We start from the raw sequence: 27,536 nt of genomic DNA, 5'->3' as shown, positions 1-27,536 counted from the left end.
TTCAATCAAACCACTGACAAGTGCTGTGGTAAATCTTATATAAAACTCAAGAACAACAATGGGCCTAACCCAGAGCTTTGAAGTACTTCATAGCTAAATTTACTATACCCTGAAAATTAATTTCTATTTTTGTAACATTATTCTACCACCTTGTGCGTGACAGAAAGACAGAGATGAAACCAGTTCTAGGTTATTCCACAGATGTCATATCTGTATAGTTCTTAAGCAGCAGGTAATTAGTGATGAGGTCAGAGGCTCTAGATGAGTTGAGAAAGAGCTCTTGGCTATAACATTTAAGACTTGCCTTAAAAGTCATAAACTGCTGTTTCAGTTGGTTTGTTCTTCCTGAAACCCTTTCAAGGATTCACAAGGACAGTAATGTTATTAAAAATTTTAGATAACCTTTCATACTTGGAATATGTTGAACACTGTCATATTGGGTTGAAATCTGCTCCAAATTACTCGGTTGTACATTTCTGTCACTGAAACTTCCACCGACCTCGACTTTCACAGTTATATGATTGGTTTTTAAGGTCTCTATTTTAATCAAACTTGATCAACTTTAACTGCTATATTGTCATTATATATCACACATATTGCCAACTGCAAGACTACACATCAGCACTTTGGGTCTCTGTGATACATCCTTTTCCTAATACTGCTGAATTTTGTTCCTCTACCATCCTTGAATAGCTGCTCTCTTGTTGTGGACCACAAAGCTACAATTTAAATGACTTATTGAATTTAGTTATCTATGTCAAGTGGGAATGATGTGGTCTGTGAGACCCCCATTTTTCATTGGATAAATCAATAATAGTGTTCTTCATTGAAACAACTGTTTAGAAGATATCACACTAGCTACACGGTGTCTGTAGAGTGTAAGTGCAAATTTGTGACTATATCTTTATTGTAAAATATTTAAGCAACTTTTAATTATTAGTTTATAGCTATCACAAATGCTGTGTAGTCAGTGAGTTGTGACAGGGTATAATATCAGTGTGCACAGTAGATATTTGCTGGTTCTGTATCATGCCCAGATGGTGGGGGGTGGGGTGGGGGGTAAATTTCAGGGGGGTAAATTCATATACCTGAAAAAGACCTTGTTTCACAAAGCAACTAGCCACCAGTGCATGTTGATCTATCGATTGCTCATATGATTTTGAAAGGAATCCTTGTTGGTTTTTGAACAGTTTTGAACATGTTCTAAGTTGATATCTGAATGGATAAGTTGATTTTTGAATTTGTACATAGTGTACATGATGTCTCTGCCAGAGGGGAATCCCTGTCGCATCTAGAAATAAAAACTTTTCTGCAGACAAAAGGGGACGGGGCTATAAGAGCTGAGCTGAATAAGCCCAAACGGATGAATGCCAATTGCTGTTTGTTTATGTGGTAGATTAGATGTGTGAATGATAAGCATTGCTATAATTATTAGCAAAATCCATAGATTCTGACTACCAGTGTGGAAGTGTGGAAATAAATGACTGACAGGAATAACAGGTAAGTAAGGTAACATATTATCTTCTTGGTGTATCCAAGAAAATGAAATTTTGACAGAAAATTTTTGTCAGATTGCTACACTACTAAGAGCCAGTTGTAAAGTCCCTGGTTAACAGACAGTTGTTCTATTCTTGAAATACCATAGAAAACACGTTGTACGAACACATAATAACACCTAACTGTAGAATAAAAGTGGGATAACTAAAGTGGTGATTCTGAAAGGGTTAGTGAAGTTAACAGGAGAATAAGTTTTGACAATGGCAGGAATAGTTGTGGAGTTAGTGGTGACAAGATTGATTGTTAGAATGAGGAAGCAGAAGAAATGGTGACATCACACAAATTATATTGAAGAATATGATGATTCCAAATTTATATAAAAATTTAATACTACTACTATTCGATCTCATGGTTGAGAAACTGGAGCATATGAATGAAATATGAAACTATTTCCTAACCTAAGACTTTTTGCGTCTCTTAGGTCCAATAGGCATTTGATATTGGTACTACGTGAATTATGTTCTATGGTGGTACTTATGTAAATGAGGTAGATAAAAATGACCATTTGTGTCAAAACAGTCTTGCCTATTTAGAATGTGTTACAGTTGCTGCAATATTAAAAATACCTATTTTGTTTTACCTAGCAGCCAGTGACAAAACAGATGTAATCAAATAGAGAAACCACACCAGCCTTGGGTACTATTCATATGAAAAGTTTTTTCAGTATTAAACAATGACATTTTGATTTTTCATGTAGCAAAATGGTTGATGTACTTTGATGAGGTAATAGATTCTTTTGCAGAAAGGAAAGCATGCTATGTAAAGCTGTAGCAAGATTGGAGAGGAAAAAATGCTGAGACCTAAGGGTTGAAGAAATGTGCACTGTATTGCTTGTTTCTTCCTTTTTTAATGCTTTTATGTTTCATGTATTCAGTTTTATTTCACATAAAAGAGAAAGTTATTAGTTAATAGGCAATAAGGAGAGCAAATTTTCTGAAGAATTCTTATTCTTCCAGTCACAAATAACCCCACATAACATTAATTGTGAGGATTTTTTAAGGACATTTTAATTTCCAATGTCCTGAATATAGGTTTGATGCCTTCCATTGCAAAATATACACATTTAAATTTCTCAGAGCAAAACACAGTGATGTGTGATAGAAGAAAGCTGTGAGAAGAGGTGTGGAACTGGATGTTGGCACACTGAAGACCAACAAACATACATTTCTTGTATATCAAACTCTTCAGGAAGATGCGCACTATGGAGTGAACAGATTTTTGAAAAATTGATTTTTTTTTTTTAATTTTTGATGTCCTGTCCTAAACTCTCATGGGTGGGGGGAGGTGGGGGAGGGGGATTCCACTAGCTAATTTTAGCCTTGGTTCAGAAATATCATAGATCTGGGGCTGTTCCGTATTGTAGGGAAATGAGCAGGCTCAGACCTGAAGTGCCCACATATGTATTCACTTAACTTGTTTGATTCCATCTGGAAAAGTAAAGTAGAGTGCATTGTGAGTGCTTTATTCTGTTATGACAGAGGAAGGTGCTACAAAAATTCTGCAGAATCAGAGCCATGAAATTGTTAACAATGTTTATAATATTATGAACAATATCACTGATTTAAGCCAGCTAATTACCTGAAAAACCTTCAAGTATATGTTACTGATGTTACATTTGTAGCCATGAAATTGACTGAAAATGAAGACCATTGAGTTAACATAGTTCCATTACATACATAATGAGTAAGAAATGTCAGTGGAAAGAGCTAACCCAAGTCATCCAGTCAACAATAGCTAATTTAAATCAAATGAACAATGAATGCCCAATATTGTGAATATTGTTTTCTATTAAAAAAAAAAGCATTTGTTCAGTCATACATAGCATTCCTATTATGGTAAATAATCTTCAGTAGTGTGGAATGAGAAAAGTTAAGCAGTTATCATAGATAATGGCTTGCCAATACTTACCATCTGAAGGCAAAGTTCTTATTACTGCCAACAGTCACATTTAAAAGTAGTTCCTTCCTCAGAGAGGAAGTAAGGATGGCCTGGGGAAGCTTAGAAAGGAGGATGGCTCTCTCAAACCAAATTATGAGGGGAACCATCTGTTGCGAGGACAAAGGGCGACATAAATGAAAGGGGAGGTGTCACAGAGGGTATGAGATCAAAGATAATACATTGTTTACTACTGTGGCAGCTTCAGTTCAGAGGTGATGAGGACAGTATGGATTAAGAGGAAGAGAAATAAAATGAATAGTACAGTTAAGGACTAGAAGAAAAAGAATATGAGGAACAACCTTTTGGTAATTGTTTGTATTTCAGACACATCAAGACCATAATAATATTTCTAAACAAACAAGAAAAATATATTTTATTTGTCCATAAGACACAATAGTTTAACATTCTTTTCAAACCTGACTGTTTTAGAAACAGTATAGACATTTCCAAAATAAGTAGATGTGTGTCTGAGAAAAGTATCATTACTGCAGTCCAGTAGATAGGAGCTTGTGTAAATACCTACATTATAAACACAGAAGAAAAACTTATTGCCTTAGAAATTTTCCTTATGTAAAGTCGAGATTGCAGATAAATATGTTGTGCCTGTTGATTGCAATTAATTTTAAATTCTTAATAAGTGCTTAATACCTTTATTTCCATTTCAGATCGTCATTACAAGGTAACAGTGGAACTGGCTCAACCTCAACATGCAGAATCTTGGGTTCAAGGTTTTATGCGGATCTCATTACACAGTGACACTAATGTAATTAAAAATTTGGACCTCACACCAAGGTATTAATTATGTTAAAATATTGTAAAGCATGTGCTAGACTTAATTTAGTTAATGCGGCTCAAAGTATGTAACAAAATAAATTGAGTTTACTCTGAGTAGTAAAATGCAGTTCTCGCTCATATTGTGTTGTTGCACAATATATACCACTTTTTAAATAACTGAGATGAGTAACTTTTCTAAAAATAGTCATTATAATGTATCACTCTTAACACATATAGTTACACAAATGAAATTAATAAATCAGTAATGGTTAATGGAAAATTAATACAAGTGGGATGGATAAGAATCTGTAGAATTTCTGGCATACAAACATATAAATAGATGTTGCACCTTTCTGGTTTAATTAACTGAGATATTCTTTTAGAAATCATGTTAGACTACTGGCCATTAAAATTGCTACACCACGAAGATGACGTGCTACAGATATGAAATTTAATCGAAAGGAAGAAGATTCTGTGATATCCAAATTATTAGCTTCTCAGAGCATCCACACAAGAATGGCGCCGGCGGCAACACCTACAACGTCCTGACATGAGGAAAGTTTCCAACTGATTTCTCATACACAAACAGCAGTTGACTAGCGTTGCCTGGTGAAACGTTGTTGTGATGCCTCGTGTAAGGAGGAGAAATGTGTACCATCATGTTTCCGACTTTGATAAAGGTCAGATTGTAGCCTATCATGATTTTGGTTTATCGTATCGCGACATTGCTGCTCGCTTTGTGGTCAAGATCCGATGACTGTTAGCAGAAATTGGAATCGGTGGGTTCAGGAGGGTAATACGGAATGCTGTGCTGGATCCCAACTGCCTCATATCATTAGAAGTCGAGATGACAGGCATCTTATCCGCATGGCTGTAACGGATCGTGCAGCCACATCTTGATCCCTGAGTCAACAGATGGGGACGTTTGCAAGACAACAATCATCTGCATGAACAGTTCAATGATGTTTGCAGCAGCATGGACTATCAGCTCGGAGACCATGGCTGCAGTTATCCTTGACACTGCATCACAGAGAGGAGCGCCTGCGATAGTGTACTCAACGACGAACCTGGGTGCACGAATGGCAAAACGTCATGTTTTTGGATGAATCCAGGTTCTGTTTACAGCATCAAGATGGTCGCATCCATGTTTGCAACATCACAGTGAACGCACATTGGAAGCATGTATTCGTCATCGCCATACTGGCATATCATCCGGTGTGATGGTATAGGGTGCCATTGGTTACACGTCTCGGTCACCTCTTGTTCGCACTGATGGCACATAGAACAGTGGACGTTACATTTCAGATGTGTTACAACCCATGGCTCTACCCTTCATTTGATGCCTGCGAAACCCTACATTTCAGCAGGATAATGCATGATCGCATGTTGCAGGTTATGTACGGACCTTTCTGGATACAGAAAATGTTCGACTGCTGCCCCGGCCAGCACATTCTCCAGATCCCTCACCAATTGAAAATGTCTGATCAATGGTGGCCGAGCAACTGGCTCGTCACAATATGCCAGTCACTACTCTTGATGAACTTTGGTATCGTGTTGAAGCTGCATGGGCAGCTGCACCTGTACATGCCGTCCAAGCTCTGTTTGACTCAATGCCCAAGTGTATTAAGGCTGTTATTACGGCCAGAGGTGGTTGTTCTGGGTACTGATTTCTCAAGATCTATGCACCCAAATTGTGTGAAAATGTAATCACATGTCAGTTCTAGTATGATATATTTTTCCAATGAATACCCATTTATCATCTGCATTTCTTCTTGGTGTAACAATTTTAATGGTCATTAGTGTACGCAGATCACAGCATGAAGAAGAGTTTTCAGTGATGTGAAATAGGTCCAGATACACACATTATAAATTGCTTCTGGACAGAGCACCTATTACCACCTATCACTTATTATTATGTATGTGGTAGCTATGAAGGGGATTTGCATTACTTCATTTGTTCAGAAAATGGCTGGAAATTAACATGTCACTGGGTACACAGAAAATCTACTACACTGGAAAAAAACTGCCTCTTTTCTAGTTACCATGTTGTACAGGCTATTTGCTATTTTCACTGCTGGTCAGTTGTAGTTCCAAGAGCAAGACAAATGAAATAGGGTGCTTTAGATCACAATATAAATGTATTTCTTTTAATCTAGTTTTGTTAAATTTCTTGTGTGTGTGCTCTTCCACTGCTAAACAGTTATTCTTAAAATGGTTCAAATGGCTCTGAGCACTATGGGACTCAACTGCTGAGGTCATTAGTCCCCTAGAACTTAGAACTAGTTAAACCTAACTAACCTAAGGACATCACAAACAACCATGCCCGAGGCAGGATTCGAACCTGCGACCGTAGCGGTCTCGCGGTTCCAGACTGCAGCGCCAGAACCGCGCGGCCACTTCGGCCGGCAGTTATTCTTACTGTATATTGTTATGCATTACTCTGTGTATTCTTCATCTCTGATTTTACATTATTATATTAATTGTTTCGTAGAGAATACTTTATACAAGCAATGCCTCACAACATCAAGGTACCATAATAACCTCATTGTGCAATCCACCGTAAGCAGCTTAATGATTGAAGAATCTATTAGACAGCTAATTTCAGTGACCAAACTATAGTTTTTTTGGGGGGAGCTGGGGGCTGGACTTAGGAGTATGGAGTATTTTTGATCCTGTGGAAGACAAATGACAACTTGTAAGTAGCCATAAAAATGTTTCAGTTCCAGTCCTGTTAAGAACCTGTGTAATACAGACATGTAAACTGTTTTCTAGGAAGAAAACCCCTGGACTTCACTGTATTTTTTGCTTTCCCTGAGAGCTAGAGGAGGGCAGTGCCACTGCCCTCCTCCCCTCCTTGCTTCTGGGTATGGGCACCCTCAATTGCTAACTATGCATTCCACATAATAATCCCATTTGTAAATATCTTCTCATTCATAAGATTGTGATAATCACTAGTACCATGTAGGCTAGCCAAAGTCACACTTGCTTCAATGTTCCCCCTTCTTGTAACACCACTCTGGTGTAAAATTTCAGAAACTTCTTGTAGTGTCTTATGTAAACAGAGCTGGTTTCTTAAAAATAACCTTTTTATTTAATTATGTCTCCAATTTTTATGTCTTCATTTATCAAGCTTTCTAATATGATTCTGGGATGCTAGTGACAGGATCAATAATATTTTCTACAGAAATTTCCCAATTTTCATATTTAGGAGGATGGAAGACCAGATTATAATATCCTATTGATGATGTCATTACAGGTGGTCATATTGTAGAGCATATCATATCATTTTGTAATTCTGCTGATATTTGTAACTGTTGCCATTCTTTTATTCTTATGTTGGAATTTACTTGAAGTACCTTTTTTAAGAGATTTGTCATTTCCGAACTTCCCTTTCACTTCCAGCAGTTTTGGTATGAAAATGGTAGATTGTGAATGGTGTGAAAAAAAGAAAAAAAAACTCAAAAGTACTATCACACTTCCTCCTGCAAACACCACTAGAATCTTTTGCTGCACAATTAATGTTAATGACATAATATTGCAGGCAGACAACTTACTTTATGACATAAAACTCAGCTTCTGACATGTTTTTTCTATGGTGTGTGTTTGTTTTGTATAATATGTTAACTAGTTCAAAATAGCGAAAACTTTTGGCCCCAGGGAAATATTTGCCATGTTCTATATCCATTATCTGAAAAAAAACTGACACTATTTTACCACTATTTTATCATAGATCTCAGGAGAAATAGTGCATTTCATGTTGTTGTTGTTGTGGTCTTCAGTCCCGAGACTGGTTTGATGGAGCTCTCCATGCTACTCTATCCTGTGCAAGCTTCTTCATCTCCCAGTACCTACTGCAACCTACATCCTTCAGAATCTGCTTAGTGTATTCATCTCTTGGTCTCCCCCTACGATTTTTACCCTCCATGCTGCCCTCCAATTGGTGATCCCTTGATGCCTCAGAACATGTCCTACCAACCGATCCCTTCTTCTGGTCAAGTTGTGCCACAAACTTCTCTTCTCCCCAATCCTATTCAATACTTCCTCATTAGTTATGTGATCTACCCATCTAATCTTCAGCATTCTTCTGTAGCACCACATTTCGAAAGCTTCTATTCTCTTCTTGTCCAAACTATTAACCATCCATGTTTCACTTCCACACATGGCTACACTCCATACAAATACTTTCAAAAATGACTTCCTGACACTTAAATCTATACTCGATGTTAACAAATTTCTCTTCTTCATAAATGCTTTCCTTGCCATTGCCAGTCTACATTTTATATCCTCTCTACTTCGACCATCATCAGTTATTTTGCTCCCCAAATAGCAAAACTCCTTTACTACTTTAAGTGTCTCATTTCCTAATCTAATACCCTCAACATCACCCGACTTAATTCGACTACATTCCATTATCCTCGTTTTGCTTTTGTTGATGTTCATCTTATATCCTCCCTTCAAGACACCATCCATTCCGTTCAACTGCTCTTCCAAGTCCTTTGCTGTCTCTGACAGAATTACAATGTCATCGGTGAACCTCAAAGTTTTTATTTCTTCTCCATGGATTTTAATACCTACTCCGAATTTTTCTTTTGTTTCCTTTACTGCTTGCCCAATATACAGATCGAATAACATCGAGGAGAGGCTACAACCCTGTCTTACTCCCTTCCCAACCACTGCTTCCCTTTCATGTCCCTCGACTCTTACAACTGCCATCTGGTTTCTGTACAAATTGTAAATAGCCTTTCGCTCCCTGTATTTTACCCATGCCACCTTTAGAATTTGAAAGAGAGTATTCCAGTCAACATTGTCAAAAGCTTTCTCTAAGTCTACAAATGCTAGAAACGTAGGTTTGCCTTTCCTTAATCTTTCTTCTAAGATAAGTCATAAGGTCAGTATTACCTCACGTGTTCCAGTATTTCTACGGAATCCAAACTGATCTTCCCCAAGGTTGGCTTCTACTAGTTTTTCCATTCGTCTGTAAAGAATTCGTGTTAGTATTTTGCAGCTGTGGCCTATTAAACTGATTGTTCGGTAATTTTCACATCTGTCAACACCTGCTTTCTTTGGGATTGGAATTATTATATTCTTCTTGAAGTCTGAGGGTATTTCGCCTGTTTCATACATCTTGCTCACCAGATGGTAGAGTTTTGTCAGGACTGGCTCTCCAAAGGCCGTCAGTAGTTCCAATGGAATGTTGTCTACTCCGGGGGTCTTGTTTCGACTCAGGTCTTTCAGTGCTCTGTCACACTCTTCACGCAGTATCGTATCTCCCATTTCATCTTCATCTACATCCTCTTCCATTACCATAATATTGTCCTCAAGTACATCGCCCTTGTATAGACCCTCTATATACTCCCTACACCTTTCTGCTTTCCCTTCTTTGCTTAGAACTGGGTTTCCATCTGAGCTCTTGATGTTCATACAAGTGTTTCTCTTATCTCCAAAGGTCTTTTTAATTTTCCTGTAGGCAATATCTATCTTACCCCTAGTGAGATAAGCCTCTACATCCTTACATTTGTCCTCTAGCCATCCCTGCTTAGCCATTTTGCACTTCCTGTCGATCTCATTTTTGAGACGTTTGTATTCCTTTTTGCCTGCTTCATTTACTGCATTTTTATATTTTCTCCTTGTAAGTAGAAAAAAAAACCACAGGTTCTTCCAGTTTATAAATTGACTCCAGGACAGTTGCAACAAAACTACATACTATATATTTGATGCCAACTGTTCTTAAATAATTAACACAGATTTTGCAGGCATGGGTCATGTGAAACCTAGGGTTCATCTTTTTCATTCATGAAATCCAGAAAGCTGTATGGAACAGTTTCCAAGTAGCTGTCACGTGTTTTGACTTCTGGAAAGCCTTCAATACAGTTCTGTACTGTTGTTCATCAAATAAAGTATACGCTTAAGGAATACTGTCAATTTGGGTCTGAGCACATGGACTATGTTCTCAGATATGTGCGTGGCTTGAAAACTTATTAAGTGATAAAACAGTGTCCTCAATGGCAAGTGTTAGTAATAGAATGTTGTCCTGAATGGTGAGCATTCATTGGAGACAAAGAAATCCTCAGTAGTGCCTCAGGAAAGTGTGATAGAACCACTCCAATTTTCTACATACATAAAATATCTTATTCACAGTGTGAGCAGCAGTCTGCAGTTTTTCATTGATGGTGCTGTAGTGTACAGGAAATTGTTGTCTTCAAGTGACTGTAGGAAGGCAGCATGCTCCAAATTTGGAAAAATGTAAGTTAATGCAGGTGGATTGGAAAAACAATCCTGTAATGTTTGAGTATAATATTAGTGATGTGCTGCTTCACACAGTCACATTGATTAAATATTTTGGCATAACACAAGGTGTATACGACCCGGGACAACCGGGAAAAACCCGGGAATTTTTTCATCCGGGAGAAAAACGGGAAAAACCCGGGAATTTTTTAGAATTCCAGGAATTTTTCATTGTTTTAGTTTTCTGTTAAATTTTTGTAATTTTGACTGGTAAGAACTGATACTCTAACAAATATATTTCTGTATCCCGCTACTGCAGAAAAGAACTTCAACAAGTAAAAATAATGAGAGAAAACAACGAAAATAACTTAAATTTCAAAGGAAATGCGCCATATACAGCGACACACACAGTGCTCGTGCAAGCATGTGCCAACAGCAAAATGTGTCAAAGCCTTTAGGAAGACTGTGCACTGCTTCATAACAACAAATTACCTCCGATGAGCATGAAGTCAAAACTGTTTACATTAGATTCATTTTAGCAGTTACGAGCGGGCTCATTTGCATGCGCAGTTGAGTCGCCTTTGAGTATTAGAGTCTCCTGCTTCTGGCTACAGGAATGTGACTGTTGGCTGTGCAAGCAGTCACAGAAAGCAGCTAGATGCTACCGGGAAAAGGGGATACCAAATTCATATTCTTGAGGGAAAATAAACTTGTTTCACAAAGCACTTAGCATCCAGTGCACATTGGTCTATCAATTATTCATATGATTTTGAAACACATCCCTGTTGGTTTTTGAACATTTTTGAACACATTTTAAGTTTATTTCTGAATGAATCATAAGTTGATTTTTGAATGCGTGCATAGTGTACGTGATATCTCCGTCAGGAGAATCCTCGTCGCATCTAGAAATAAACTTTCCTCAGACAAAAGGGGATGGGGCAATACAAGCTCAGCAGGGTAAAGCCGAACGGATGAATGCCAATCTCTGTCTGATTATGTGGTAGGTTGGGTTTGCAAATGATCATTGTTGTTATAATTACTAGCAAAATCCATAGATTCAGACTACCAGAATGGAAATAAATGAGTAACAGGAATAACAGATGAGAAAGATTACGTATTATCTTCTCGGTGTATCCAAGAAAATGAAATTTTGACAGAAAATTTTTGGCCAGATCGCTACACTAGTAAGGACCAGTTGTCAGCCGCTTGAGTTATATTCTGGAAGTAATGCGGAAAACGTGTTGTACGAACATGTAACAACGCCTAACCGGAGAATAATCGCGGGATAACTGAACCTGTGATTCTGTCAGGGTTAGTGAGTTAATCGGCGAACAAATTTTGACAATGGCAGGAATAGCTACAGAACTGGTGATGACAAGATTGTTTGTTAGAATGAGGAAGAAACAGGGACATCACACAAATTATGGGAGAATAAGACAATTCCAAATTTATATAAAAATTTCGTAATACTACTTTTCAATCTCGTGCTTGAGGCACTGGTGCATATAATGAAGTGTGAAACTATTTCCTAACATAAAGCATTTTGCTTGTAGTAGGCCTAATAGGCATTTGATATTGGTACTTCATGAATTATATTCTGTCGTGTTATAAAAATGACCATTTGTGCCAAAACAGTCTCGTTTATTAGATGTGTATTACAAAATTGCTGCAATATTAGAAAGGCCTATTTTGTTTTATCTAGCAGACAGTGACAAAATAGATGTAATCAGATCGAGAAACCACACCAGTCTTGGGTATTATTTGTATTGAGAGATTTTTCAGTATTAGATAACGAGATTTCGACTTTTCATGTAGCAAAATGTTTGATGAACTTTGTTGAGGTAATAGATCCTTTCGCAAAAAGGAAATCATGCCATGTAAAGGTTTAGCAAGATTAGAGAGAAAATAATGCTAGGTGTTAAGAATTGAAGAAATGTGTACTTTCTTGCTTAGCTCTTGTCTTTATTGGTTTTATGTATCCTATATTTAATTCTGTGTCACACAAAACAGCAAGTTGTTAGCTAATAGGCAATAAAGAGTACAAATTTTCTGAAGAGTTCTTGTTCTCCTGATTACAAATAATCCCATTTGCTATTAATTACAAAAGTATACACGCTTCAATACCACAGAGCGAAATACAGTGACGTGAGAGGGAAGAATGATGTCTGAAGAGACGTGGTACGGCACTTTGGCACACTTGTGACCAGAATACACGTCTTACATTTCCTCGAACACATATGTTTTATGTTTCAGACTTTTCAGAAAGATGTGCGCTACAAGATAAACATAGTTTTGAAAATTCAATTTTTTTTTAGTATTGACCCAGTTAGCAAATATTGTAGATCTGGGGCTGATGCGCAGAACAGTCTGAGTTATAGTGGGTAGTCTCCACGTGACCTGTGTTTACATTTAGTGATTTTGCTGTTACTCCTTCGTTTACTCTCACGTCAAATGAAAACAAAATAGATATCTGTTATCGGGAGCTATTAAGTGAATTAAAATACATTCACATAATTACAGAAGGCTAAAATATGTTATTAGTTTCAGATTTTATTTTATTTCCAACTTTACCGACAGTGAAGTTATTTTTGTCTGCTTGCTAAAGAAATTTGTCTTTTATTAACCTTTTTCGCAGAGGCAGTCCATGTATTTGAAACAAAATGTTTAATTCCACAGTACCGGCTAGTTTAAACTGTTCACTGCATTTAAAGTGCATGTTTTCATCTTCTAGCAGGTATGGCATTATGCCGTAACAAAGAACCAAACATGATGTAGTACAGTACTGGTGCTCCAAGAAAATTTAAATTCTCAAAACCACACTGAAAAACTTAATATCAGGTCGAGGTCTGCTTCATTGGGAATCTGGACATACGAATGTGCACTTTAAGTAGGCTACGCATTTTAAATGTGCACATTTGAGCATGGTTCACGAAATTCTGATGCTCTTGGAGTATCTTGTGATGATGTCTTGTTTCTACATAATGTATGATCTTTCAATGTCTTACACGTACATACATACGAGCTTCCTGCGTCATGGTAGCTGCGCAAGCACTGTGTCCCCTGTTATCTGCGCTCTCTGGCAACTTCTGAAACGAACCTATTTCTAACAGGTCGTTGGAAAATATTGCGAATGGTGGTTTGAAAGGCGCTACTTTCAAAGTAAATATCCTTTTACGTAAGTTGAACTATGTGCGAGAATCTACCATGAATTTTTTAAATCACAGAGCGTTTGACTGTCATTTAAAAGTCAACTCTTTGATGATGAGCCATTTAGAAGAATTTCTAACCCCAAAGATCAGACATTTATGTCACTATTAAAAATTGTACTGGCACATTTGTGTGATATATCTTAAAGTGTAACACGCGCAAAAAAGATCAACATCATATGCAAAAGCTTAGCTTCTCTTGCCGCTTAGAGACCAATATTATATGTGAACACTTTGCTTTTCTTGTAGCAACACTATGTATACTAATTTAAACTATTAACTTTTCCTCTTTGTGTGTTTGTGCTACTTATCAGCAATGTTGCTGTCAGCTGACTATATCACATGTCCTATGCTTTGAATATCCGTTGTCATCGGCTGGTGAGATCACGTGATATGAGCTATAACTGGCTTACACAAGTGCATCACAATCTCGATTTCAATGATTCAGAAAGCAACATGCAGTGTTTGATGGAATTCCAATGTATACTTTCGTAATACGAAAATATGCAGTGTACATGTTGTTGCACATCAAAGATATTTCCAAAATGTGTCTTCTTTCCTGAGTTTTGATTGATAAGTTCTGCAGGGAAAATATAATGTCACTTAACACAGAAAAAGTGTGTTTTCACCTGGGAGAAAGTGTATTTTTAACCGGGAAATCCGGGAAAAATCCGCGCACACACACTCACACTCACACTCTCTCTCTCTCTCTCTCTCTCACTCTCACTCTCACTCTCACTCTCACTCTCACTCTCACTCTCACTCTCTCTCTCTCTCTCTCTCTCTCTCTCTCTCTCTCTCTCTCTCTCTCTCTCCCTCCCTCCCCCCTCTCCCCCTCTCCCTCCCCCCCCCTCTCCCTCTCCACCCTTCTCCCCTCCTCCCACCCCACCTACCCGCTTCCTTCACTATTCCTTGATGCCTGAATTCTTCTTTTAATCAAATTATGACATTAATTTCTTTTATTAGTTATTCAATCTACTCATCTAATCTGCAGAATTCTGGAGCACCACATTTCAAAAGCTTCTATTCTCTTCTTAACTGACTTGCTTATTGTCCATATTTCACTTACATACATGTATGCATGCTCTTGATATGTTTTGATATTACTTTTAACCAGCTTTATCTGTGTCTTACTCCCTACATTGTGTATTTGAACATTTGTGAAAAGCTGTCTCACAAATTTCTCTGATATTAAGATCTGCAAGGGCCTAAAGAACAAATTTTCATTGCTGTAGAAATGCTCACTGGCTACACTGATGCCCATTCTTCATAAAAGCTGGAGGCTCTTGAATGAACTTCCCACAAAACCATGTTCCACTGGCCACGGGTTCTTCAATTTTCTGCAGATAAATATGTGTTTGTGTGTTCTAAATATTCTCATCATATTTTTAATTTACCTGACTTGCATAAGAGGGACATCATTCTACATTTTAAAGTCTCAGTGAGGTTTCTGGGCCTCATTTTTTTCTCCAAATTACCATGGTTACCACACCTGAGGCACTCTTGCATATGCTTTTAGTACATTGCTTTATGACACCTTAACTGAGCACCAGAACTCAGTAGCTGTATTTATGGATGGGTCTAAACAGGGGGACTCCATTGCTTGCTCTCTTGCTTTCCCTGATCGTATTCTCAAGATCCGACTGCCTCAAGACTTTACTGCCTTCTATGTGGAATTATATGCCACCTCAAAGGCACTGGGGCAGATAAGACACGTTTTGAATGTGAAATTCCTTGTTTGTTCTGATTCCCTGAGTGCCCTTAACTCTCTACAACACTTTTACCCAGCAGATAAAGTAGTCCAGAATATCAAGGATGCCCTCCTCTTACTACAAATGTTGGGGAAAGAGGTTTCCTTCTGCTGGATGCCAAAGCATATGGGTGTTGCGGGGAATGAAATGGCAGATGTAGCAGCCAAGGAGGCGTCTCAGTATGCTCAATTAGTTCAATGCACCATCCACCTGCATGCTCTCACCCTGCTGTTGAGGTATAGATTCATGCATCAGTGGGAAGAAGAACGGCTGGAAGTGGTAGATAATATGCTGCACCTCATTAAGTCCACAACACAACTGTTCTACATCTACAGCTACATAGATACTCCACAAGCCACCGTATGGTGCATGGTGTAGGGTACCCTGTACCAGTACTAGTCATTTCTTTTCCTGCTCTACTCACAAATAGAGCAAGGGAAAAATGACTGTCTATATGCCTCTGTATGAGCCCTAATTTGTTGTATCTTATCTTTTTGGTACCTACGCGCAGTGTATGTTGGCGGCAGTAGAATCATTTGGCAATCAGCTTCAAATGCAAATTTTATAAATTTTCTCAATAGTGCTTCTCAAAAAGAAAGCTGCCTTCCTACCAGGGATTCCCATTTGAGTTCTCGAAACACCTTCATAACATTTACATATTGTTTGAACCTGCTGGTAACAAATCTAGCAGCCTGTCTCTGAATTGCTTCAATATCTTCCTTCAATCTGACATGGTACGTATCCCAAACACTGACCTTCCCTAGCACAGTTCTCACATGCTTGTTCCATCTCATATCACTTTGCAGTGTTACACCCAGATATTTAAACAGTGTGGCTGTGTCAAGCAGGACGCTAATAATGCTGCATCCAAACATTACAGGTTTGATCTTCCTACTCATCTGCATCAACTTACATTTTTCCACATTTGGGGCTAGCTGCCTTTCATCACACTAACTGGAAATTCTGTCTTAGTCATGTTGTATCTTCCTACAGTCACTCAACTTTGACACCTTACTGTACACCATGGCTTCATCAGCAAACAATTGCAGATTGCTGCTCACCCTGTCAGCCAAATTATTTATGTATAAAGAGAACAACAGCGGTCCTATCACACTTTTCGGGGGCACTCCTGACAATACTCTTGTCTCTGATGAGCCTTTGCCATCGAGGACAACATACTGGATTCCATTATTTAAGAAATATTCAAGCTACTCACATATCGTGAACTTATTACATATGCTCGTAACAACTTGCAGTGGGGCACTATGTCAGATATAGAAATAAGGAATCTGCATGTTGCCCTTCATCCATAGTTTGCAGTACATCGTGTGAGAAAAGAACAAGCTGAGTTTCACATGAGTGATGCTTTCATGAACATAAGCTTTTCAGTCTCAAGAAAGTTTGTTTGCTATATTCAGAATGCGAATGTGTTCAAGGATTCTGCGGCAAACACAAGTTAAGGATATTGGTCTGTAACTTTGCAGGTCTGTTGTTTTACCCTCTTATATACTGTAATCATTACACTTTCTTCCAGTCGCTTGGGACTGGGTGAGGGATTCACAATAAATGCAAGCTAGGTAAGGGACCAATGCTGTAGAGTATTCTTTGTAAAATTGAACTGGGATTCCATCTGGACCTGGTGATTTAATTGCTTTCAAATCTTTCGGTTGGTTCTTTATGCCAGGATACTTATTATTATGTCGTTCATACGGTAGTCTGTCTGATGGTCAGATGATGGTATTTTTGTAAGATTCTCATGTCTGAACAATGTCTTGAATCTGAAATTTAAAACTTTACTTTCGTTTTTCTATCTTCAGCTGACACACCATACTGGTCAACAAGGGACTGAATAGAAGCCTTAGACCTGCTGAGTGATGTTATGTAAGACCAGAATTTTCTCAGGTTCTCCGCCAGATCTTTTGCTCAGGTGTGACAGAGGTAGTTGTTGTATGCTGTGTGCATAGATATTTTCACAGATGCATGAATCTCGACTAACCTTCACTTGTCGTCATTTGTGTGTTCCCTTTTGAACTGAGAGTGTAACAGCCTTTGCTTCCTCAGCATCCTCTGAATTTCATTATTGAATCATAGTGGGTCTTTTCCATCCTTTATCCACTTACTAGGCACATAACTCTCCAGACCATGATGTACAATCTGCTTAAACTTTGGTCATAATTCCTCAACATCCATCTTACTGGAACTAAGTGATGCCAATTCATGGTCTAAGTCTGGTGCTAATAGCAGTTTATCTGCTATGTCTAGCAGGAACACTCTCTTAGCCTTCTTGACTGGTTTATTAAATTTTGTAATCATAGTAATCGCTAATCCCCATTTATATACTCACGTTGTTGATAAGGTCATTCTATACTCACATTGTCAATAAGGTCTGGCCTGTTTGTATCTAAAAGGTCTAAACTATTTCCATTGTGTTTGTCTGCTGCCAAGCTAGCTGTTCAAGACATTTTCCAGAAAACATGTTCAGAAGCATTTCTCATGACTGTCTGTTTGTACCACACACTATGAATCCACAGGCATCCCAGTCTATACTCGGTACGTTAAAGTCGCCTCCAACTAGTATTGCATGATCTGAATATTTACACACTACTGACCATAAACTTTCTTTGAATGACTCTAGAACTGTCACAGCAGAATTGGGTGTCCAGTAAAAATATCCAACAATTAACTTTGTTTCAATTACACGTGTTATATATGACCTGATAATTTCAGTGTCCACTCAACTTCAAACTCAAAAGAGAAAAATTTTTGTCAATTGCAATAAACACTCCCCCTCCTATGACCTCTAATCTGTCTTTTCGATTTATGTTCCATGACTCGCTAAATATCTCAGAGCTTTCCACTTTGAGTATCAGCCATCTCTGGGTCCCAAGAATAATTTCAGGGTGAGAACTTTTGTGGAGGGCAGTAAATTTGGGAACACTATGAGGATTACTCTGACAGTTTACTGATAAAATTATGACAGGTGAAGTGTCTTTATTCTGAACACCGTTTGACTTCTATTCTGAACACAGTTTGACTTCCCTTGCTGCATATCAACTGGAAAGTGATTACCAGGGCACCTCAAACTACTGCCTAGCCTCAAAAACCCTCATGTGCAGACCACAAGCACTCTGCTTCCCAAGTAGCAGCTTCCTTTGTGTAGTGCACCCCTGACCTATCAAGGGGAGTCCTAAAAATCCCCAAAAGATAATGAAGGTCGAGAAATCTGCAGCCAAGACCATCACAGAGTCGACAAAGCCTTTGATTGAGACCCTCCACTTGGCCCTAAACCAAAGGACACTGATCAACTCTGGAAATGATGCAGCAAATTGTGAGCTCTGCTTGCAGCCCATGTGCGAGGCCAGCAGTCTTCACCACCTCTGCCAGCTGCTTGTATGAACTGAGGGTTGCCACAGAACCCATGCGACGGGCATAATGGGTGCCGATGTGAGCCACAACTTGCAGACAACTGCACCCTGCATGCTCAGTAGCCTCAAGTGAGGCCACCTCCACATCTCAGATGAGGCCCCCTGGCAGACATACCAAGTGAACACTGGCTTTTCTTCCAGCCCTGAACACTATCTGCCTGAGGGTTTCTGCAAGTGCATAAGCACCTAATATAGGAGCTCCCAATAACTAGTAACCCCCCCCCCCAATCGCCCTATGTGCCTGCTCGGATCCTGCCGAAGGAGCAGCCACCTGTCAACTCACAGGGTGAATGGGTGAGGCCAGGTGGCCAGTCTTCACATTGGCCCTCCACCTTGAGTGATGCAAACGCATTACTATCCGCCACTCACCCTTTTGTGAGTGCAGATCCACCATGATGGGTGCACTAGGAGGTGCCTCAGAAGCAGAGCCCATAGCCAAAACAAGCAACATCTGAGGTGTCCCATGTGACACACCAGATTCTCTGCCACCGCTGTACCTCGAGGCATCAACCTGAAGGTGACTGACCATAGTCAAACCATAGAATGTGAGAGTTGTACACCTCCTTCGAGCCACACAAGTGGGATGAGGTTCTCCTTACTCATTTTCTCATAAGTCATAGCCCTCTGATGCACGGCTTCTTGCTCCAATGAGAGGACCCTCCAGTGTGTGGTCTTATGGCATACAGATCACAGTGCACCACATTTTACTAGACTGTGTTTTATTTTCAGACCAAAGGGTGGAAGCTCATTGCTGACAGATTTGCTGTCTATATTATCTGACAATCAGATAATCCCACTTGTTCCCTGAAATTTTAGAGTGCCATTTTTTTGTGTGTTATCAGGTTGGCTGGTTGATCGCTGTTTTTGGTGAGTGATCAGATAGGTGCATAGTGCTGAGAATCTCTTTTAGTTTTCCTCTATTCTTTGTTATGTTTTGATAGTTTTTGTACATCTCCTGATAGGTGGCATTGTTTTTCATGTCGTGAGAGAGTGTGACTGAGCAGGTGATAGAGCGAGTGAGTTAGTTAGTTACGTGTTCCATTGATCAATAGCATGTAAAAACTGTTATGATATGTGGAACGTGTCAAATGCACAAGAAATGCGCACAGGAAACAAGGTTTTTTTCTTTTTTTTACATTATAGTGTTATACCTAAATATTTCTATTATCTATCCCATTCCCTTAAATGGCACAAAATGCATATATTATATCTCCAGATTTATTTACTCATATTCAAGAGTTCATCTATGGTATAGGAGGAGTTGTAAAGGAGGCATGATTTCAATTTGTTTTTGAAACTATTACTGCTGTCTGTCAGACACTTTATTTCATCTGGTAATTTATCAAAAAGTTTTATAGCAGCATATTTTACCCCTTTCTGTGCCAAAGATAGGTTAAGTAAAGGATAGTGTAGGTCTTTCTTTTTTCTGGTATTGTAATCATGAATGTCGCTGTTGATTTTAAACTGGTCCAAGTTGTTGGGAAAAAATTTCATTACTGAGTAAATGTACTGTGAAGCAGTTGTAAGAATTCCTAACCTTTTAAACAGATGCCTACAAGATGTGAGACTACAAACCCCACACATTATTCTAACTACTTTCTTTTCAGCAGTGAATACCTTTTGCCTAAGTGTTGAGTTGCCCCAGAATGTTATTCCGTATGACATCAGAGAGTGGAAGTATGCAAAGTATGTTAGCTTACTAGTTTCTATATCCTCAAAATTGGCAGTTACTCTGATTGCAAAAGTTGCTGAACCTGTTCTTGTGCTTTCGGAGATCCAAAATATGACTTTTCCAATTAAGATTCTCACCTATATGTACACCCAAAAACATAGTATGCTCTACCCTGGCTACTGACTTCTTTTGATGTGTTATGTTTATTGAAGAAATTATACTTTTTGCAGCAGTAAATTGGATGTGCTGTGTTTTTTCAAAGTTCAGAGCAAGCCCATTCACAGAAAACAAATTAATAACTTTTCCAAATACCTTATTTGTATCATTTTCTATTGGACTTTCTTTTACTGGTTTAATAATTATGCTTGTATCATCAACAAACAATGTCAGTTCGGCATCTTGTTTCACATAAGAAGGGATGGCATTCACATATATCAAGAACAAGAGGGGACCCATGATCGAACCTTGTGGAATACCTAATGTAATTTCACCCCAGTTAGATGAAGTGGCAAACTGCTTTGAATCACTTGAAGCATATAAAGAGACTTTTTGCTTCCTGTTCTGTAGATATGACTTAAACCACTCATATGCTGTTCCATTTATACTATAGAATTGTAATTTCTCTAACATAATGTCATGGTTCACACAATCAAATGCTTTGGATAAGTCACAGAATAATCCTACTGGTGACATTTTACTATTTAAAGACACTATTATGTGGACAGTGAAATTGTATATTGCTGTCTCAGTGGAACAACATTTCTGAAATCTGAACTGTGATTTACTAAGTATCCCGTAACTGTTGAGATGGCTAATCACTCTTGAGTACATTACTTTCTCAAAAATTTTTGAAAATGCTGTAAGCAAGGATACTGGCTGGTAATTATTGACATCTGTGGTGTCCCCCGTTTTGTAGAGAGGCCTGACAATGGCATATTTTAACCTGTCTGGGAGAATACCTTGAGTTAGTGATGCATTATATATATGAATCAGAACATCAGCTGTAATTGCTCCACATTGTTTTAATATCTTACTAGAGATGTCATCTACTCCAACAGAACATTTATTTTTCAAACATTTAATAATTTTACTTATTTCACAAGAGGTTGATAGGTGAAAGACACTATTATGTGGACAGTGAAATTGTATATTGCTGTCTCAGTGGAAAAACATTTCTGAAATCTGAACTGTGATTTACTAAGTATCCCATAACTGTTGAGATGGCTAATCACTCTTGAGTACATTACTTTCTCAAAAATTTTTGAAAATGCTGTAAGCAAGGATACTGGCCAGTAATGATTGACATCTGTGGTTTCCCCCTTTTTGTAGAGAGGCCTGACAATGGCATATTTTAATCTGTCTGGAAAAATACCCTGAGTCAGTGATGCATTACATATGTGATTCAAAACATCAGATGTAATTCCTCTACATTGTTTTAACAACTTGTTGGAGTGAGTGTGATTTTATCTCAGTTTGTCTTTTAGCTCTCTGATTGCATTTTCTAAGTTTTAAGAACATTTGTTTCAACTGATCTACATATTGGCACTGATAACCTTGAGTGGTTGATTGCCCCTAAACACTTGCCCCCCCCCCCCCCCCCCCCCCTCCCGCCGTCACCCTCCTCACACACACACACACACACACACACACACACACACACACACACACACACACACACACACACACACACAAAACACCCCCCCACTCCCCCCCCCCCACACACACACAAAACACCCCCCCCACTCCCCCCCCACACACACACACACACAGTCACTCTGGGATGATAATGGTATTGAAACAGAGGATGACACAAGTAAAGCTGAAGTACTAAACACCTTTTTCCAAAGGTGTTTAGGAAGACCGCACTGCAGTTCCTTCTCTAAATCACCACATGAACGAAAAAAATGGCTGACATTGAAATAAGTGTCCAAGGGATAGAAAAGCAACTGAAATCACTCAACAGAGGAAAGTCCACTGGACCTGATGGGATACCAATTCGATTCTACACAGAGTACGCGAAAGAACTTGCCCCCCTTCTAACAGCCATTTACCACAAGTCTCTAGAGGAACAGAAGGTTCCAAATGATTGGAAAAGAGCACAGGTAGTCCCAGTTTTCAAGAAGGGTCGTCGAGCAGATGCGCAAAATTGTAGACCTATATCTCTGACATCGATCTGTTGTAGAATTTTAGAACATGTTTTTTGCTCACGTATCATGTCATTTCTGGAAACCCAGAATCTACTCTGTAGGAATCAACATGGATTCCGGAAACAGCGGTCGTGTGAGACCCAACTCACTTTATTTGTTCATGAGACCCAGAAAATATTAGATAAAGGCTCCCAGGTAGATGCCATTTTCCTAGTAGACCTAGTAGATAGTGTCGGAAGTTCCATGTGGCTTTCGGATGATGCTGTAGTATACAGAGAAGTTGCAGCATTAGAAAACTGTAGCAAAATGCTGGAAGATCTGCAGCGGATAGGCACTTGTTGCATGGAGTGGCAACTGACCCTTAACATAGACAAATGTAATGTATTGCAAATACATAGAAAGAAGGATCCTTTATTGTATGATTATATGATAGCAGAAAAACACTGGTAGCAGTTACTTCTGTAAAATATTTGGGAGTATTTATATGGAATGATTTGAAGTGGAATGATCATATAAAATTAATGTTGGTAAGGCGGGTGCCAGGTTGAGATTCATTGGGAGAGACCTTAGAAAATGTAGTCCATCAACAAAGGAGGTGGCTTATAAACCACTCGTTAGACATATACTAGAGTATTGCTCATGAGTGTGGGACCCGTACCAGGTCGGGTTGACAGCGGAGATAGAGAAGATCCAAAGAAGAGCGGCGTGTTTCATCACAGGGTTATTTGGTAAGTGTGATAGCGTTGCAGAGATGTTTAGCAAACTCGAGTGGCAGAGTCTGCAAGAGAGGCGCTCTGCATCACGGTGTTGCTTGCTGTCCAGGTTTCGAGAGGGTGCGTTTCTGGATGAGGTATCAAATATATTGCTTCCCCCTACTTATACCTCCCGAGGAGATCACGAATGTAAAATTAGAGAGATTCGAGCGTGCACAGAGGCTTTCCGGCAGTCATTCTTCCCGCAAACCATACGCGAGTGGAACAAGAAAGGGAGGTAATGACAGTGGCACGTAAAGTGCCCTCCACCACACACTGTTGGGTGGCTTGCAGAGTATAAATGTAGATGTAGATGTAGAACCTCATCATCAAACCAAAAGTTGACGCTCAAGGTAACAATGTACATTTCAGAAATTTTACAGTGATGAAGTTTTTGAGAGGTTGCCATGAAATGTTGCTGAAAGTTACACATTCTTCATTTGAGGTCTGGGAGACCATCATTTTCTGCAAGACACATCAAGGGAGACCACAGTTTGTGAGTTTTTTTACAATTTTTAGAAACATTGCCAAATCTGGTGCCAAAATATGTAGACAGAAGGCAAATATCAACTATGAAACACAAAACTGTTAGATAAAACTTGAAATATATAGACGTAACCAAACAAGCCAGAGAATGTGCTTAATGAAAATGATGATAATGAGGACTTTGAAGTATGGGATAGGCCATAACACACACACACACTCATTCTCTCTCTCTCTCTCTCTCTCTCTGTGTGTGTGTGTGTGTGTGTGTGTGTGTGTGTGTGTTCTTTATGTACTGATTCTAGTTTCACATTAATTACAAACTATACAACAGTAAGAAAGACACTATTGCGACTAGCCTATATGTGAAAATTTTGGGAATTAACATTAATAATAACAATCCTTGATATGAATTAAAATTTCATAACATAAAGTGGGTTCATAATTTTTTATAGGAACTGGTGATTTGCATACAAATTTGTTTTACACGAATGTCTATTGTCTTCATAACTATGTGTCAGTGCTTTGGGCTCTCATCATTCTCAGTGCTGCAGTTCTATTAGATATTAACAAATTCCTCTTTTTCAGAAATGTTTTTCCAGTCTCTGTTTTATATCCTCTGTACTTCAACCATCATCACTTATTTCACTGCTCAAACAGTGAAACTCATCTGGTCGATTTAATGTCTCTTTTCCTAATCTCATTCCCTTAGCATTGCCTGATTTAGTTAAGCTACATTCCATTGTCCTTGTTTTATATTTTTTTTATGTTTATCTTATAATCTCTTTTGAAGATGTTACACATTGTTTTCAATGGCTCTTCCATGTTCTTTGATGTGTCTGAAAGAATTACAATGTCATCAGCAAAGCTTAAAGTTTTATATTTCCTCTCTGGACATTAATTATGCTGCATCATCCCAACAAGACACAGCAAGGGCAAAGGCACCACAGGCAGAAAGATGCGAGTTGGTGCCATTGCCAAAGAGACTCCCCACCCGTACGAGTTCCACCAGCGCCATGGGTGGCACTGAGGGCCAATTTCCAGCCAAGTACAATCTACCAGTGACCGAAAAATAGACAGAAACCTACTTGGAAGAAGACAGAAGAGCAGCTCTCACCCACTTTGTTATAGATCATCGCCCAGGGCTGACTTAGACAGGGAATGTCATTTAGTGAACTCTTAGAAGTGAACAGACACTTGTAAATTGTGTTTGCTATGTACTGAAAAGTTTACCTATGATTTTTTGCACTTAGCTATTGAGGGGCTTTTTCATGTTATATTACATGCAGCATTGCAGACTTCATTATTTAACAAACCACAAAGATAAAGAGACCTTTTTAACTCATTTTTGTGACTATGTTACTAATTTGTTGGAGTGTTGTAGAACCTTCGTTCGCCTCCCCTGTTACCTGACCCTGGGGCATAACTGTGTAATAGTGGTAGGGAGACAGCAGTGGCAACAAGGCCTTTACAAAATTAACAAAGAGGTGGCAGCTTCCCAAGCCAGAAGCAGTGGCAACAGCGGCTGGCATGACTTTTGCTTCAAATTTAAAGTGTTCTTATTTACCTTATTTCTTCTGCACAATTGTGACCTTTTTTTTTATATAGTTGTGGTAGCATGTCATATACATCACACCTTTTGCTTTTATGTTATTGGTAATAAACTAGTTAAGATGTCAACCCCACCCAATACCCACCCACAATTTATAATTCATTATTGCCTGATGCAACTCTCATCTATGCTACTTTTGTAAACCCTTGCTGCCAGTTTTGTAAAGGCCTTGTTGCTACTTCTGTGGAGGCCGAGTTGCCACTGTTGTTACAGCAGGCTGGGTTTGTGAGTTTGTGAAATGGCTTCTGGTGTAGTACACCACTAAGACAATTTCTCCCGCCCACTATTACACAGTTATGTCCCACAGTCAAGTAACAGGATAGGAGAATGGAGGTTATACAACACTCCAACAAATTTGTAACAAAGTCACACAAATGAGTTAAAAAGGTTTACTTGTCTTTGTGACTTGTTGAATAATGAAGTCTGCAACACTGCATGTAATATAACACAAAAAAGGCCCTCAATGGCTAAGTGCAAATAATCATCGGTAAACTTCTCAGTACGTAACAGATGTAATTCACAACAACTGTCTGTTCACTTCTAAGACTTCACTAAATGATGTTCCCTGTCTAAGTCAACCCTGGATGATGATCTACAATGAAGTGGGCAAGAGCTCGCTCTTCGTCTACTGAGTAGGCTTCTGTCCATTGACGTCTGGTCATTGGCAGCTTGTACTTGGCCGGCAATTGGCCAAGGCGAAGTCAATGTCTCCATCCTCAGCACTGCCCGTGGCACTGGTGGAACTCGCGCAAGTGGGAAGACGTTGGAACCAGCTCACATCTTTGTGCCTGTGGTGCTTTTGCCCTGGCTGTGTCTTGTTTCGATGACACAGAAAATTTCATTTCCAAATGTCTCCTTGGCTCCCTTCACAGCTTGCTCAGTGCACATACTGAATAACATCAGGACAGGCTACAACACTGCCTGACTCTCTTCTCAACTATGTTTTCCCTTTTTTGTCCTACAACTTTAATAATTGCTGTCTGGTTCCTGCACAAGTTGTAAATAACCTTTCAGCCCATGTATTTTATCCCTGTTACCTTCAAAATTTCAAAGTGTGTGTTCAGTCAACATTGTCAAAATCAATCTGTAAATTTACAAATGCTATAAATGTAGATTTCCTTTTCTTCAACCTGTTTTCTAAGATCAGCCATAGGGCTAGTACTGCCCCTGTGTTCCTGTATTTCTCTGGAACCCAAGCTGATCTTTGGCAGTGATGACCTCTACAAGTGTTTCTGTGCTTCTGTAAAAAATATGTGTCATATTTTGCAACAATGATATACTAAACTAATAGTTTGGTAATATTCAGACTTGTCAATAGCTGACTTCTCTGAAACTGAAATCATTACATTCTTCTTAAAGTTTGAGGATATTTGAACACTCTCATATATATTGCCCACTGTGTGGAATAGTTTTGTCAAGACTGGCCCTCACAAAGATCTTGATAATTACTAGGCAATGCTCGCCATTCCACGGGCCTTGTTTTAACTGAGATTTTTCAGTATTCTCTCAAATTCTTCTCACGGTATTATATCTAATTTTCAATTAATTTCTTCTTGATTTGCATAATTTTATCTTGTTGTACATTTCTATTTACAGCAGTTTTATATAATACTTCCAACTTGCAGCTTTTCATTCTTTGCTTCGTGCTGGCTTGCCATTTTGACTCTTGATGTTCATAGAGTTGCTTGCCTTTTTCTCCAAAAGGTGCTTTAATTTCTTAGTAGGTAACATTTACCTTCACACTAGTCACACATGCTTCTACAGCCTTGCATTTGTCCTCTAGCCATACCTAATTAGCCATTTTGCTCTTTGTGTCAGTCTCATTTTTTTTTTTCTTTTCAAACATCTATATTCCTTTTGCTGCATATTCCTTTAGCTGCATTTTTATATTTTTTCCTTTAGAGAATTAAATTCAATATTTTCTTTGTTATTCAAGGACTTCTATTAGGCCCTGTGTTAATCCTCTGCTGCCTTCACTGTTTTATATCTCAAAG

At 38.7% G+C, this 27,536-nt stretch overlaps 1 protein-coding gene across 4 annotated transcripts in view; it reads left to right on the top strand.

Annotated features, from left to right (window-relative positions):
- The window catches only part of LOC126184856 (pancreatic triacylglycerol lipase-like), a 452,695-nt gene that overhangs the window by 405,809 nt on the left and 19,350 nt on the right, over nt 1-27,536 (top strand). For all 4 annotated transcript variants that reach the window (XM_049927467.1, XM_049927464.1, XM_049927466.1 and 1 more), the window contains one exon: nt 4,161-4,287. In XM_049927467.1, the coding sequence (XP_049783424.1) occupies nt 4,161-4,287 (127 nt within the window). The remainder of the gene's footprint in view (nt 1-4,160; nt 4,288-27,536) is intronic.

This window comes from Schistocerca cancellata, chromosome 4 (genome assembly GCF_023864275.1).
Source record: "Schistocerca cancellata isolate TAMUIC-IGC-003103 chromosome 4, iqSchCanc2.1, whole genome shotgun sequence".
Lineage (NCBI taxonomy): Eukaryota > Metazoa > Arthropoda > Insecta > Orthoptera > Acrididae > Schistocerca > Schistocerca cancellata.
Note: the sequence above shows the minus strand (reverse complement) of the source record. Positions and strands in the feature narration are given on the sequence as shown.